The sequence below is a fragment of the Danio rerio genome, chromosome 5, assembly GCF_049306965.1.
Source record: "Danio rerio strain Tuebingen ecotype United States chromosome 5, GRCz12tu, whole genome shotgun sequence".
Lineage (NCBI taxonomy): Eukaryota > Metazoa > Chordata > Actinopteri > Cypriniformes > Danionidae > Danio > Danio rerio.
The window spans coordinates 77,614,350-77,629,308 of NC_133180.1; the positions used below are offsets into that span (position 1 = coordinate 77,614,350).

At 36.2% G+C, this 14,959-nt stretch overlaps 1 protein-coding gene and 1 long non-coding RNA gene across 4 annotated transcripts in view; one reads left to right on the forward strand and one right to left on the reverse strand.

The window, feature by feature from the left end:
* brinp1 (bone morphogenetic protein/retinoic acid inducible neural-specific 1) overlaps positions 1-14,959 on the reverse strand; it is a 210,239-nt gene that overhangs the window by 10,995 nt on the left and 184,285 nt on the right. For all 3 annotated transcript variants that reach the window (XR_012405698.1, XR_012405697.1, NM_001328411.1), the window contains 1 exon segment: positions 7,835-8,057. Coding sequence is in view for 1 of the 3 variants with exons in the window: in NM_001328411.1 (NP_001315340.1) it covers positions 7,835-8,057 (223 nt within the window). In the remaining 2 variants the exon portion in view is untranslated.
* On the forward strand, positions 8,127-10,800 carry LOC141385697 (uncharacterized). The gene is made up of 3 exons (XR_012406561.1): positions 8,127-9,553; positions 9,637-9,930; positions 9,987-10,800. It is a non-coding gene; the product is annotated as an uncharacterized lncRNA (long non-coding RNA).

Genomic DNA, 14,959 nt, shown 5'->3' on the forward strand with positions numbered 1-14,959 from the left:
CAATCACACACTTGCACGTACAACTATACACACATGCACCCACATACACACTTGCACACTTGCATGCGCAATCATACACATGCACGCACACACACAGGCACAAGCACACTTGCAAACTTTTACACACATGCACACACAAAAGCACACACACGCACACACACATGCTCACTTGCATGCTCAATCATACACACATGCACGCACACATCAATTACAATAGTTGCTGTGTTACCATAGCAACTGTAGAATCAACAAAACATATCAATTATAATAGTTGTTGCGTTACCATAGCAACTGTAGAATTACCACAACAGATCAATTATAATAGTTGTTGTGTCACCATAGCAACTGTAGACCCACCACAACAGACCAATTATTATAGTTGTTCTGTTACCATAGCAACTGTAGAGCCACCACAACAGACCAATTACTATAGCTGTTCTGTTACCATAGCAACTGTTAAATCACCACAACAGACCAACTACTATAGTTGTTCTGTTACCATAGCAACTGTAGAATCACCACAACCGATCAATTACTATAGTTGTTTTGTTACCATAGCAACTGTAAAACTACTACAACAGACCAATTACTATAGTTGTTGTGTTACCATAGCAACTGTAGAATTACCACAACAGACCAACTACTATACTTGTTCTGTTACCATAGCAACTGTAGAGCCACTGCAACAGACCAATTACTATAGTTGTTCTGTTACCATAGCAACTGTGGAGCCACCACAACAGATCAATTACTATAGTTGTTGTGTTACCATAGCAGCTGTAGAATCACCACAACAGATCAATTACTATCATTGTTGTGTTACCATAGCAACTGTAGAACTACTACAACAGACCAATTACTATAGTTGTTTTGTTACCATAGCAACCATAGAATCACAACATCAAATCACTTACTATAGTTGCTGTGTTACCATAGCAACTGTAGAATCACCACAACAGATCACTTCAAATACTGTACTATAGCAGGGTTCAGAAACACCACTGCATTTACTATAAATATGACTAAAACAAGTGAACTGACCAGCGTAAATCTGATTCAATAACATCACATGATTCACTGTGATGAGAAGGAAACTTAAATACAAATGCAAATCCAGTGAGGTGTCCACATCTAGTGTTTCACAGTGTGTGTTTAATAAATCCTGACGGTATTTTCTTGAACGCCATTAGAGTGTTCGCTCTGGCTCAAGCTATTAGTGAATCTGGCCACTTCGCCACTCATAAGCTGAAAGTTCCCAAGAAAACTTGGCAGTAGCGAGAAGTAAACCAAAGTTTGGAGCCAAATGAAGTTTTCTTCCTCTGGATAATTGGTGTGCAGCGAGTCTATGAGGCGGATGCAGGCGCTTTGCTGATAATAATGAGCCAGGAGAAGTGCTCGCTGTCAGCAGGACAGCTCTTCGCTCTTCATCAGGACCTTCAGGCCAAAGAGCAGCTCGTTCAGCTCTGATCTGACACCTGCTGCTAGAACACATTACAGCACACTCCAAAAATCTGCATCGATGTCAAAACACAACCACAGCATATAGTCTAGAAGGGATACAGCTGGGGCCGGAAGTTTATGACAAATATGAGATTTAGAACAACAACGTAGTTACTGTGCAACAATAATCACATTAATGTGAGGGGGTAAGTTTAGGGTTGGGTTAAGGGTAGATATTAACAAAAATACAATTAATAAATAATTTAATACAACATTCTGATTGTAAATACTGTTTTTACATTACCCTGAGGATTAGGTTTTTGGGTTGGTATGGGGCGGATGATAATAAAATACAATTAATAGGTAATTTAATAAATAATATAGCTAATTATTGGTATAAATGTGCTTTTACATTACTGTGAGAGTTGGGTTTTTGAGTTGGATTGAAGTGGGTGTCAATAAAATACAACTGATGCGTAATTTAATAAGTAATATAGATAATTATTGGGATAATTGTTGTTTTTGGGTTGGGTTCAGGGTCTGGGGATGGTGATAGACACTAATAAAATACAATTAATGGGTAATTAAATACAGATATCTCATTATAATCACTGCTTTTAAATTACTGTGAGGGGGTAAGTTTAGGGTTGGGTTAGGGGTAGATGTTATTAAACACAATTAATAAGTAGATTAATAAAACATTCTCATTATAAATACTGTTTTTATATTGTTGTGAGGGTAATTTTTGGGGTGGGATTTGGGGGGTGTCATTAAAATTCAATTAATGGTTAATTTAATAAATACTTTAGATGTTTATTGGTATATTTATTGTTTATTTGGGTTTGATTTAGGGTTTGGGGTAGGGGAAGATATTATTAAAATGCAATTAATAAGTAATTTTTTACAACATTCTGATTGTAAATACAGAATTACATTACCTGGGGATTCAGTTTTTGGGTTGGTATGGGGCGGATGATAATAAAATACAATTAATAGGTAATTTAATAAATAATATAGATAATTATTGGTATAAATGCGCTTTTACATTACTGTGAGAGTTGGGTTTTTGAGTTGGATTGGAGTGGGTGTCAATAAAATACAATTGATGGGTAATTTAATAAATAATATAGATAATTATTGGGATAATTGTTGTTTTGGGTTGGGTTCAGGGTTTGGGGATAGTGGTAGACACTAATAAAATACAATTAATGGGTTATTAAGTACATAATTCTCATTATAATCACTGCTTTTAAATTACTGTGAGGGGGTAAGTTTAGAGTTGCGTTAGGGATAGATGTTATTAAACGCAATTAATAAGTAGATTAATACAACATTCTCATTATAAATACTATTTTTATATTGTTGTGAGGGTTATTTTTGGGTTGGATTTGGTGGGGTGCTAATAAAATACAATTATTACTTAATTTAATTAATAATATAGATAATTAATGGTAGACATCTTGTTTTTTTGGGTTGGATTTAGGGTTTGGGGTGGGGGAAGATATTAATAAAATGCAATTAATAAGTAATTTATTACAACATTCTGATTGTAAATACTGTTTTTACATTACCCTGAGGACAAGGTTTTTGGATTGGTATAGGGTAGATGTTTATACAATACAATTAATAGGTAATTTAATGAATAATATAGCTAATTATTGGTATAAATGCGCTTTTACATTACTGTGAGAGTTGGGTTTTTGAGTTGGATTGGAGTGGGTGTCAATAAAATACAATTGATGGGTAATTTAATAGGTAATATAGATAATTATTGGGATAATTGTTGTTTTTGGGTTGGGTTCAGGGTCTGGGGATAGTGGTAGACACTAATAAAATACAAATAATGAGTAATTAAGTACATAATTCTCATTATAATCACTGCTTTTAAATTACTGTGGGGGTATGTTTAGAGTTGGGTTAGGGGTAGATGTTATTAAACGCAATTAATAAGTAATTTAATACAACATTCGCATCATAAATACTATTTTCATATTGTTGTGAGGGTTATTTTGGGGTTGGATTGGGTGGTGGTGTTATTACAATACAATTAATGGTTGATTTAATAAATAATATAGATAATTATAGGTATACTTATTGTTTTTTGGGTTGGGTTTAGGGTTTGGGGTAGGGAAGATGTTAATAAAATGCAATTATTAATTAATTTCATAAAGCATACTGATTATAAATACTGTTTTTCGATTACTGTGAGGGTTGGGTGGTTTTGGGGTTGGTATGGGGTGGATGTTGATAAAATACAATGGATACTTTTATAAATAATATTGATAATTATTGGTATAATTATTGTTTTGGGTTGGGTTTAGGGTTTGGGGATAGGGGTAGATGTTAATAAAATTAAATTAATGGCTAATTGAATAAATAATATAAATAATTCTTGTGAAGGTGAAGCAGTGGCGCAGTAGGTAGTGCTGTCGCCTCACAGCAAGAAGGTCGCTGGGTCGCTGGTTTGATCCTCAGCTCAGATGGCATTTCTGTGAGGAGTTTGCATGTTCTTCCTGTTTTCACGTGGGTTTCCTCCGGGTGCTCCAGTTTCCCCCACAGTCCAAAGACATGCGGTACAGGTGAATTGGGTAAGCTAAATTGTCCGTAGTGTATGAGTGTGTGTGTAAATGAGTGTGTGGGTGTTTCCCAGAGATGGGTTGTGGCTTGAATGGCATCTTCTGCGTAAAAACCTGCTGGACAAGTTGGCGGTTCATTCCGCTGTGGCGAGCCTGGATTAATAAAGGGACTAAGCTGACAAGAAAATGAATGAATGAATTCTTGTGAACTTGTCTCATTTATAGCCACAGCTGTATCCCTTCTGGCTTTAAGCCTCACACTACACAGTCAAGCACTCCAGGTAGATGAATTGTGTGTGATGATCATTAAAAGCAATGCAGCACACAGCGAACACCAGTGTAATTCCTGATGGCTGCGGTGCATCAGAGATGACGGTTCTGAACTCGTCATCGGTTTCGGATTTCGATTGCGAATGTTTCTCGGCTTGTCATATAGTTGTGTGGGATTTAATGGCGTGTCTTTCTGGTGAAGCAGCGGCTGGCAGCAATAATGCTAACAACCGTCCCGACAAGATTTTTTTTAGCCTCCAGTTACTGAAGTAAACTTTTATATACTGCAGTAAAAGTTGCAGATGGAAGTTTAATGAAGACTGTAGAGAAGCTGGTATTTACATCAGCATGAAATACTGATAAAAAAAACACAAAACTTTTCATAATTTTAATTTAACACAGTCTTTCTTTGAAATTTTTTCCTTAAAACAAGCCAAATAATCTGCCGATTAGGTAAACAAAATAATTATATGTCGAAGCAAAAACTAGATTATTTTGCCTTCCCATTGGCAGATGTATAACTTGTTTTATGAAATGAAATTTTATATACTTGCAAAACTCACTGCGTGCCGGCACCTCCATATAAAAGCACATATTTTTCCATCATGCATGTTCACAACCGAGAGTAAGAGCAGCGCGTCAAGCAGGAGCGGTGTGTGAGATGTGCCGGGATGTTTTCTGTGAGCATGTGTCAGTTTGCTTTTGCGGTGTCACGCGCGAACATTAGAGCAGGAGTGGTAGGGTGTTAGGTCGATCGAGAACTGAAAAGCGGGGGGTCGTGGGGTGGTGGGGGTGGCAGTGTCACGCGCGAACTTAAGAGCGGAAGTGGGGGGGTGTTAGGTCGATCGAGAACTGAAGAGCGGGGGGTGGTGGGGATGGCGGTGTCACGTGCAAACCTAATAGCGGGAGTGGGGGGGTGTTAGGTTGATCGAGAACTGAAGAGCGGGGGGCGGGGGCTGGGGGGGTTGCGGTGTCATGCGCGAACTTAAGAGCGTGAGTGGGGGGGTGTGGGGTGCTAGGTCGATCGAGAACTGAAGAGTGGGGGGTCGTGGGGTGGTGGGAGTGGCGGTGTCACGTGCGAACTTAAGAGCGGGAATGGGGGGGTTATGTTGCGCGAGAACTGAAGACCGGGTGCAGGGGAGGGGGGGGGCGTTCTTGCTGTTGCATGCAACATGAGGAGCGCGGGGGGGGGGGGTTTGGGTGGGCGATGTCACCCAGAGAGCGGGAGTGGGGGGGTGCTATGTCGAGCGAGAACTGAAGAGCGGGGGGTCGGGGGGTGGTGGTGTCACGCGCGAACTTAAGAGCGGGAGTGGGGGGGTGTTAGGTCGATCGAGAACTGAAGAGCGGGGGGCGGGAGTTGGGGGGGTCGCGGTGTCACGCGCGAACATAAGAGCAGGAATGGGGGGGTTATGTCGGGTGAGAACTGAAGACTGGGTGCAGGGGGGGGGGCGTTGCTGCTGTTGAATGCAACATGAGGAGCGCGGGGGGTGGTTTGGGTGGGCGATGACACGTGCTAACTTAGGAGCGGGAGTGGGGGGGTGTTATGTCGAGTTAGAACTGAAAATCGGGGGGTCGTGGGGTGGTGGGGATGGCGGTGTCACGCGCGAACTTAACAGCGGGAGTTGGGGGGTATTAGGTCGATCGAGAACTGAAGAGCGGGGGGTGGGGATTGGGGGGGTGGTGGTGTTACGCGCAATCTGAAGAGCGGGAGTGGGGGGGTATTAGGTCGATTGAGAACTGAAAAGCGGGGGGTCCTGGGGTGGTGGGGGTTCGCGGTGTCACGCGCGAACATAAGAGCGGGAATGGGGGGGTTATGTCGCGCGAGAACTGAAGACCGGGTGCAGGGGGGGGGGCGTTGCTGCCGTTGCATGCAACATGAGGAGCGCGGGGGGGGGTTTGGGCTGGCGATGTCATGCGCGAACTTAGGAGCAGGAGTGGGGGGGTGTTATGTCGAGCGAGAACTGAAGAGCGGGGGGTCGGGGGGTGGTGGGGGTGGTGGTGTCACGCACGAACTTAAGAGCGGTAGTGGGGGGGGGTTATGTTCCGCGAGACTTGAAAACCGAGGGTGGGAGTGGGGGTGATGGAGGGGGGGGGGGTTGTCGCTGGGACACTTCAGGTCATTTTTGAAGGGCACTTTCTATCCAAGACTAAAAAGGGCACGTGCACTGCAGAGGTTGAGCCCTATGAGTGCACGTGCCTGAACTCAGGGGTGGCCAACCCTGTTCCTGGAGAGCCACCTTCCTGCAGATTTCAGTTGCAACCCATATCAAACACACCTGAACCAGTTAATTAGGACATGAACACCACGTGATAATTACAGGCAGGTGTGTTTGATATAGGTTGCAACTGAAATCTGCAGGAAGGTGGCTCTCCAGGAACAGGGTTGGCCACCCCTGCAATGTATCACCGGTGATTTATACTGGGACACTTGCCCCAGTAAATGGGGTTCTAGCAATGCCCCTGGTCCAAACACATGCACGTTAAGTGATTGAAAGCTAAATTGGTCGTAGTGTATGAGTGTGTGTGTGTGTGTGTGTGTGTGTGTGTGTGTGTGTGTGTGTGTGTGTGTGTGTGTGTGTGTGTGTGTGTGTGTGTGTGTCTGAATAAGAGTTTATGGGTGATTCCCAGAACAGGGCTGCAGCTGAAAGGGCATCCGTTGTGTAAAGCATATACTGGAATTATTGGTGGTTCATTCCGCTGTGGTGACCGCTGATAAACAGAAACTGAGCTGAAGGTAAATGAATGAATGACTGTTTTAATGCATCATTCGCAGAGCTTCCCCCAGTGTTTGAGTGTTTTGCAGTAACGTCTGAATGGCGCAGCTTCACGCTTCAGTGGCGTGTGTTTCTTGATGAGCTGTGTAACTCACACACACACACTTCCCCCAGAGACTGCTTACCATGACCAATGCTTTCCCCTGCTGCTTACTTTATTCAAATAGCATGCTAATTCAGGGCGCTGCTATCATTTAGCTAAACTAGCCGCTCTGGCTTTGAAGTCTGCATATGCTCACGAACACAACAAACAACGCTGCACTTTGAAGTTCGCAGTTTCTCAATCAACCTGCAGAGTCTAAGTCGACAGTGTGTGTGTGTGTGTGTGTGTGTGTGTGTATGTGTGTGTGTGTTCCAGTGACGCGCCACTGCTCTGCTTTGATAGCGTTCAGACCTTGTCAAAGCTGACAAACCACTTCTACACTTTCATACTGTCATCACACACACATGCAAACACACACACACACACACACACACCTTCAAAAACCTCTCAAATAAAGCAGATCAATTTAATTTCAATCCTCAAATCGATTCTGCATGAAGAAACAAGCTCATCTTCATCACACACTCGGGTTAATATTTAGGTTTCCCTCATCAGTGTGCAGTATTTCAGCGGTGTTCACTCAGTAGGCAACACTCAACTCGCACTACAGTAAAGGGGGATTTTATAATGCTAATAGCTGGAGTGTGTCAGTGTATGCCAGTAGTTTTTGTTTGTAGGTAGGTAGCGTGCGAGGTGTTGTGAGCATCAGTGTGTGTGTGTGTTTTCCTGACCTCTCTCTGGGCATCTGGTGGTTGGGGTTATGGTGGCAGCGGACGCTCAGACCGAACAGTTTTCGTGCCGTTCTCTGGATCTTCAGTCTCTGGGCCTCCAGCGAGCTCTGCAGGAGCCGATAGCGGTTCTGGAGATCCCAGTCGCTGCCCCATAGCAGATGCACACTGCTCACTGGGAGGAAGTGTGTCGCCGGCAGACGCTTCAGGAATGACTTGAACTCATCTAGGAGAGAAACACACACACACACACACACACACACACACACACACACGTAAGAAACTAGAGATTTTTGACATGTGCAAATGGAAACTAACTGATCACTTGCTGAACTGTGTAGTATCTTTGATATACTATGGTTTGTTAGTTAAGTTAAATTGGTTAGTTATTTGGTTAAATTAAGTAAAGTAAAGTTGAGTTAATTTGTTATTTTTTGTTATTTGGCTAAGTTAAGTTAAAGTTAAATTAAGTTTAGTTCTGTTAAATTAAGTTAATTGGTTAATTTGCTAACTTAAGTTAAATTAAGTTAGGTTAAATTGAGTTATCAGTTATTTGACCAAGTTAAGTTAATTAGGCAATTTGCTAAGGTAAGATAAGTTATTTAGTTTTTTTTTTCCGCTAAATTAGGTTAAGTTAGTTAAGTTAAGTTAAGTTAAGTTAAGTTAGTTTTTTGGCTAAGTTAAGTTAATCAGTTATTTGGCTAAGTTAGATTAAGATAACAATTTGTTTGCTAAGTTAAGTTAACTAGTTATTTGGCTAAGTTAAGTAAGTTTAGTTAGTTATTTGGCCAAGTTAAGTTAAATTTAATTAAGTTAAGTTAATCTGGTATTTTGTTAATTAAGTTAAGTTAATCAGTTATTTGGCTAAGTTAAGTAAAGTTAATTGGTTATTGGGCTAAGTTAAGTTAAATGAATTAGTTATTTGGCTAAGTTAAGTAAGTCTAATTAGTTGTTTGGCCAAGTTAAGTTAATCAGGTATTTGGCTAAGTTAGGTTAAGTTAATTAGTTATTGGGCTAAGTTAAGTCAAGTTAATATTTTATTTGGATAAGTTAAGTTAAAATTAAGTTAGGTTAAGTCAAATTAAGTTAATTTGTTATTTGGCTAAGTTAAGTCAGGTTACTTAGTTATTTGGCTAAGTTAGGTTATGTTCAGTTAGGTTAAGTTAAGTTAATTAGTTATTTGGTTAAGTTAATTAGTTATTTGGCTAAGTAAAGTAAGTTTAGCTAGTTATTTGGTCAAGTTAAGTTAAATTAAATTAAGTTAAGTTAATCTGGTATTTTGCTAAATTAAGTTAAGTTAATTATTTATTTGGTTAAGTTAATTAGTTATTTGGCTAAGTAAAGTAAGTTTAGTTAGTTATTTGGCCAAGTTAAGTTAAATTAAATTAAGTTAAGTTAATCTGGTATTTTGCTAAATTAAGTTAAGTTAATCAGTTATTTGGCTAAGTTAAGTAAGTTTAGTTAGGTATTTAGCCAAGTTAAGTTAAATTAAATTAAGTTAAGTTAATCTGGTATTTTGCTAAATTAAGTTAAGTTAATCAGTTATTTGGCTAAGTTAAGTTAATTAGTTATTTGGCAAAGTTAAGTAAGTTAAGTTATTTAGTTATTAGGCTAAGTTAGGTTAAGTAAATTGGTTATTGGGCTAAGTTAAGTTAAATGAATGAGTTATTTGGCTAAGTTAAGTAAGTCTAATTAGTTGTTTGGCCAAGTTAAGTTAATCAGGTATTTGGCTAAGTTAAGTTAATCAGTTATTTGGCTAAGTTAGGTTAAGTTAATTAGTTATTTGTCTAAGTTAAAATAATTAGTTTTTTGGCTAAGTTAAGTAGGTTAAGTTAATTAGTTAATGGGCTAAGTTAAGTTATATTAATTAGTTATCTGGCTAAATTAAATTGAGTTAAGTCAAGTTAATTATTTATTTGGATAAGTTAAGTTAAAATTAAGTTAGGTTAAGTGAAATTAAGTTAATTTGTTATTTGGCTAAGTTAAGTTAGGTTACTTAGTTATTTGGCTAAGTTAGGTTATGTTCAGTTAGGTTAAGTTAAGTTAATTATTTATTTGGTTAAGTTAAGTTAATTAGTTATTTGGCTAAGTAAGGTTAAGTTAAGTTAAGTTAAGTTAAGTTAAGTTAAGTTAAGTTAAGTTAAGTTAAGTTAAGTTAAGTTAAGTTAAGTTAAGTTAAGTTAAAGCTGACAACTGATGATCAACAGTAAAAATGACAAATCGTCTCTCTACCCAACAGAGAAAAGCAGCAACAATCAGGAATGCATGATTATATGCTGTCAGGGCTTTGCAATTGAAAAAAAAAGTGCTTATAATGGAAGTTAATGGGGCAAAAACAGACACCAACGTAACCGAACGAGAGTCAATTTGAACAGTACACAAGGGTTAAATTAGATGTAATTTAAATAAAAGCATAATTTTGATTCACTGAAGCATGTGCTAAACAAACTAACATTAGAAAAAATGTGATTCTGGTTGTCAATGTATATTTCTCCCCCTGATCAGTATCTCGGTGTGTGTGAATGTTGGAAATATGTCAGTGTAATGCTGTAAACATGCACTGCTGGTGTTTTACAGCTCCACCTGAGTGTGTTTTCAGCATGTGTTTGAGATGTTAATAAAATGACACGGTGTGAATGAATCTGAACGCAGAAGAGCCGCGGGCCGACACACACTGACACACAACGAGACGACGTGTTTATTGCTGTGTTACAGGATGAAAATGATGTGTTAAGAGATAAAAGAAACCAAATGTGCACTGATTTTTCTCCTGAATCCACACCATTACACTCATAAACTCATATAAATTGAATATACACTAAATGTATTTGTGTTGCCTGCTTTTTCTGTAATGTGTGTAATGTGAAGTAAGCAATTCATCAAAAATACAATTAAACTATATAGTTCAGATTTGATGTTTAATATTTAAAATTAAGTTAAATGTTTTATTATTAGGGTTTTATTAATTGATGAGTAATGTTTTAATGATATTTGTATCCCAATAATAACTGTAACAATTAAAAAATATATATTCATATTATATTAACATTAAATATAGCTTACTTCATTTTTTATTATATCCATTAGAAATGTTTAATCAGAGGGTTTAATTTTTTAAATATTAATATTAATCATACCATATTATTAATAATTTTAGTTTATTTAGTTTTTTGCATTATGCAGATATCTAGACGTTGTGTTTATTCTGATTAAATGTATTTGTGTTTTTTAAGTGTTTATTTTTAAAAATAATAATGAATATTTTTTTATTGATATTATTGATATTTTATTGATATTAATATATTTAAAATATGTTTTTATTATTATTATTATTATTATTATTATTATTATTATTATTATTATTATTATTATTAATATTATTATTATTATCATATTCCTCATCATCATCATTATTATTATTATTTTTTCTTATTATTAGTATTATTATTATTATTTCTTCTTCTTCTTATTATTATTATTATTATTATTATTATTATTATTATTTCTTATTAATATTATTATTATTATTATTATTATTATTATTATTATTATTTCTTATTACTATTGTTGTTATTATTATTAATAATTTATTATTATTATTCTGCTGTGGCGACCCCTGATTAATAAAGGGACTAAGCCGACAAGAAAATGAATGAATTAATGAATAATAATAAGTATGTAATAAGTATTAATACTGTTGTTAGTCATCATCATCGTCATCATCATCATCATCATAATTATCATCATCATCATAATCATCATCATCACCACCACCACCACCACAACAACAACAACAACAACAACAATAATACTATTAATAATAATAACATAACAATTATTATTGTGAATAACAACAACAACAACAACAACAATAATATTACTATTAATTGTAGCATCACTATTATACATGAATTCTGCTCAGTATTTTAAGATAATTATCTCACTAGTCTGTTCACTCTTCCAATGAAGTCTGCTGTGTTTTGTAAATTATTCTGTGTGTGATTTATAAAGCAGAATTCTGACTCCAGCACAGAAAATGTGAGTCCAGTTTCCCATCTTTCAGAAGTAATAAACACATAATATTTCACAGCCATAACTCTGAAAACAAAGCAGAATAATACTGTGGTGCTCCAGGAATTTGTTGGCAAATGTTATGAAATAAATCTGGGCGTTCAATACTTCTGCAAAACACCGTTCTGTAGCTTTTCTAAACAACAGCTAAAAATTGATGGCTTCTATTGTGTAATGTGCAACGAATATTGTCAGAGTGTCTGTACAGCATATATCACATTGCTCATAGTTTTACTGTACATGAAAACTTATGATATTTTAATTATTTAACATATCTCTATTGTAATTGTCAACAGCAGCTTCTTCTGTACTTAAATGGGAATTACAGTTTTAAATAGTTTTACTAGGAGCTACGAAAGCTTTAATATCAACTTAGGCCATAAATAATGGCTTTTGAAGTAATTATTAAATTAAATTAAATTAAATTAAATTAAATTAAATTAAATTAAATTAAATTAAACTAAATTAAATTAAATTAAATTAAACTAAATTAAATTAAATTAAATTAAATTTTAAAAAAAGTAAAAGCTCTAGAGTTGTAGTTTAAACACATTAGATTGTGACACTGTTTGTCAGTTCTTCTGAATGGCGGATTTGGGAAACAAAAAATCGCTCAACTAAACATCTAACGATACAACTTGGACTCTTAGTTGAGTAACGATGGTTTCGTGAAATGCACCTCAGCTTGACTCATGTACCGATCTGCGGAATATTGCGGTGACCTTGCGGTTCACAGACTCAATCTGAGTGTCCTCGCTCTGTATAAATATATGGCCCAGCCTGGTTTTATTTGGCCCTTTTATTACCTGTTAATAATATATAAGCTGGCGTGCTCATGCGCTGGATATTGAGCAATCACCTTGGGGAGTAACCTATTTGTGCTTCAGAAATGTTTGATCAGCGCCGTGAAAAATGTCTGTCGGCTGTGAGACGCATTAAATGTGATCAGGTCTACGCTCTTGTCAGGGTTTAAGGTTTTTAGAGAGTCGTTCTACAACCATTCTGCAAAGCTATATCAATGACAGAGATCATACGAGTGCTAGAAAGTCAACTTCTATAATAGAACTACAATAGAACTCAGCTTATATGATAGAGCTAGAATAGAATATGGTTTATTGTTTTTAGAGAGACGTTCTACAACCATTCTGCAATGTTAAATCAATGACAGACATCATACGAGTGTCATAGAGCTCTATTTTGACGGTCCATGCGTAGAGTGCAAAACGCAGGGCGCAAACGCTTTCAGGGCGTGTCAGAACGCATTTTTGCTAATTTACAGACGGGAAAATCTACTTTGCATTGTGGCGCATGGTCTAAAATGGTTGAGTTTATTTTCTTAATGAGTTATAGGTGTGTTTTGAGAATAAACCAATCAGAGTCTCATCTCCCATTCCCTTTAAGAGCCAGCTGCGTTGAGCCAAGAGCGCATTCACTATTTACAGGACGCAAAGTAAATCTAAGTGGAAAAAATGAGCATTTCACAAGCAAACAGTTCACAGTTTTATAACAGAAAACTGTTAAACAGAGCATCTACTGCGTGAGAATGAGAGATAATGGATCACTTTCACTTTGGCTCTTGGATAGGGAAACCTTTACGCACAGACATCAATTAGCCTATAAATAATTAATTTTGTTTGTTAAGCGCAAATATTCGTTTCAAAACTATTTCTAAATTCAGTTCTAATTTCCAGCAAACGAATAAATGAACAATAATAATGAAGTGTGCTCAAAAACCTGAGTTATATCCTAAAACACATTCTGTGCCCCATATGGTCTAAAACCTGACAGCTGGACAAATCTAAGCTTGTTTTTAATAAAACATATATAAATATGGATATAATAAATAATACTGCTAATAATAATAACATTATACAAAAGCAAATTGTTATGAATGAACTGAAAAAGCCTCCCGAGATGAAGAAGACATGAAAGCAGTGATTTTTCATATTTATGGAGGCTAGAAAATAATATGTTTTGTAATATTTTAATCCTTTATATTTATATTCTATATCTATTCTTATTATATCCTATATATATCCTTAATATTTAAATGTTTTCATATGTAAAGATATTTGCCTATTGCTCTCTTGTGTGTATTAAGCAGTGTGTAAGCGAGGTGCAACTCTGCTCTGGAGTTTAGAACGGGTTTGTTTTGGTCTAATGAAAAATCTATTATAGTTTCTCAAAATAGCGACGCGCCAGCGGTCCGCCTCAGAACGCCTTTCTTTTTAGAGCAGAACGCCTATGTGCGCACATATCAGCGCTAATGCATTTGCTATTTAAACAGCGTAGCGCAACGCCTCAAAACCACCCTTGCGCCAAGCTGAAACTACCAAAAGACTATTGCCTTGCCTTGCACCACATTGCGCCGGGTGTATGATAGGGCCCATAAAGTCGACTTCTACAATAGAACTAGAATAGAACTTTGCTTCTATAATAGAACACAGCCTCTATAATATAACTATAATAGAATTATAATACTATATTAGAACTAGAGTACATATATAACTAGAATAGAACTATTCTTCTATAATGAAACTAGAATAGAATGCATCTGCTATAACAGAACTAGAATAGAATTATTCTTCAATAATAGAACTACAAAATAACTATTTTTCTATAATATAATGAGAATTGAATACATCTATAATAGAACTAGAATAGAGTGCAGCTTCTATTATAGAACTAGAGTAGAACACAGCCTCTATAGTTTAGGTAGAATAAAACTTTTCCTCCATAATAGAACTAGAATAGAATTATTATTCTATATTAGAACTAAAATAGAACTATTAATATATAAAAGAACTAAAATAGAACTAGTATTCTATAATATAATTAAAATAGAATACATAGAATAGAATACATCCAGAATAGAACTATTCTTACATAATAGAACAAGAATAGAACTATTTTTTTCTATAATTTAACTATAGTATAAAATGGAATATTATTTAAATATATAATTTAAATAATATATTTAAATATAAAAATATTATATTTAAATATAATATAATTTAATATTATATTATATAGTATTAATATATAATATTATTATAA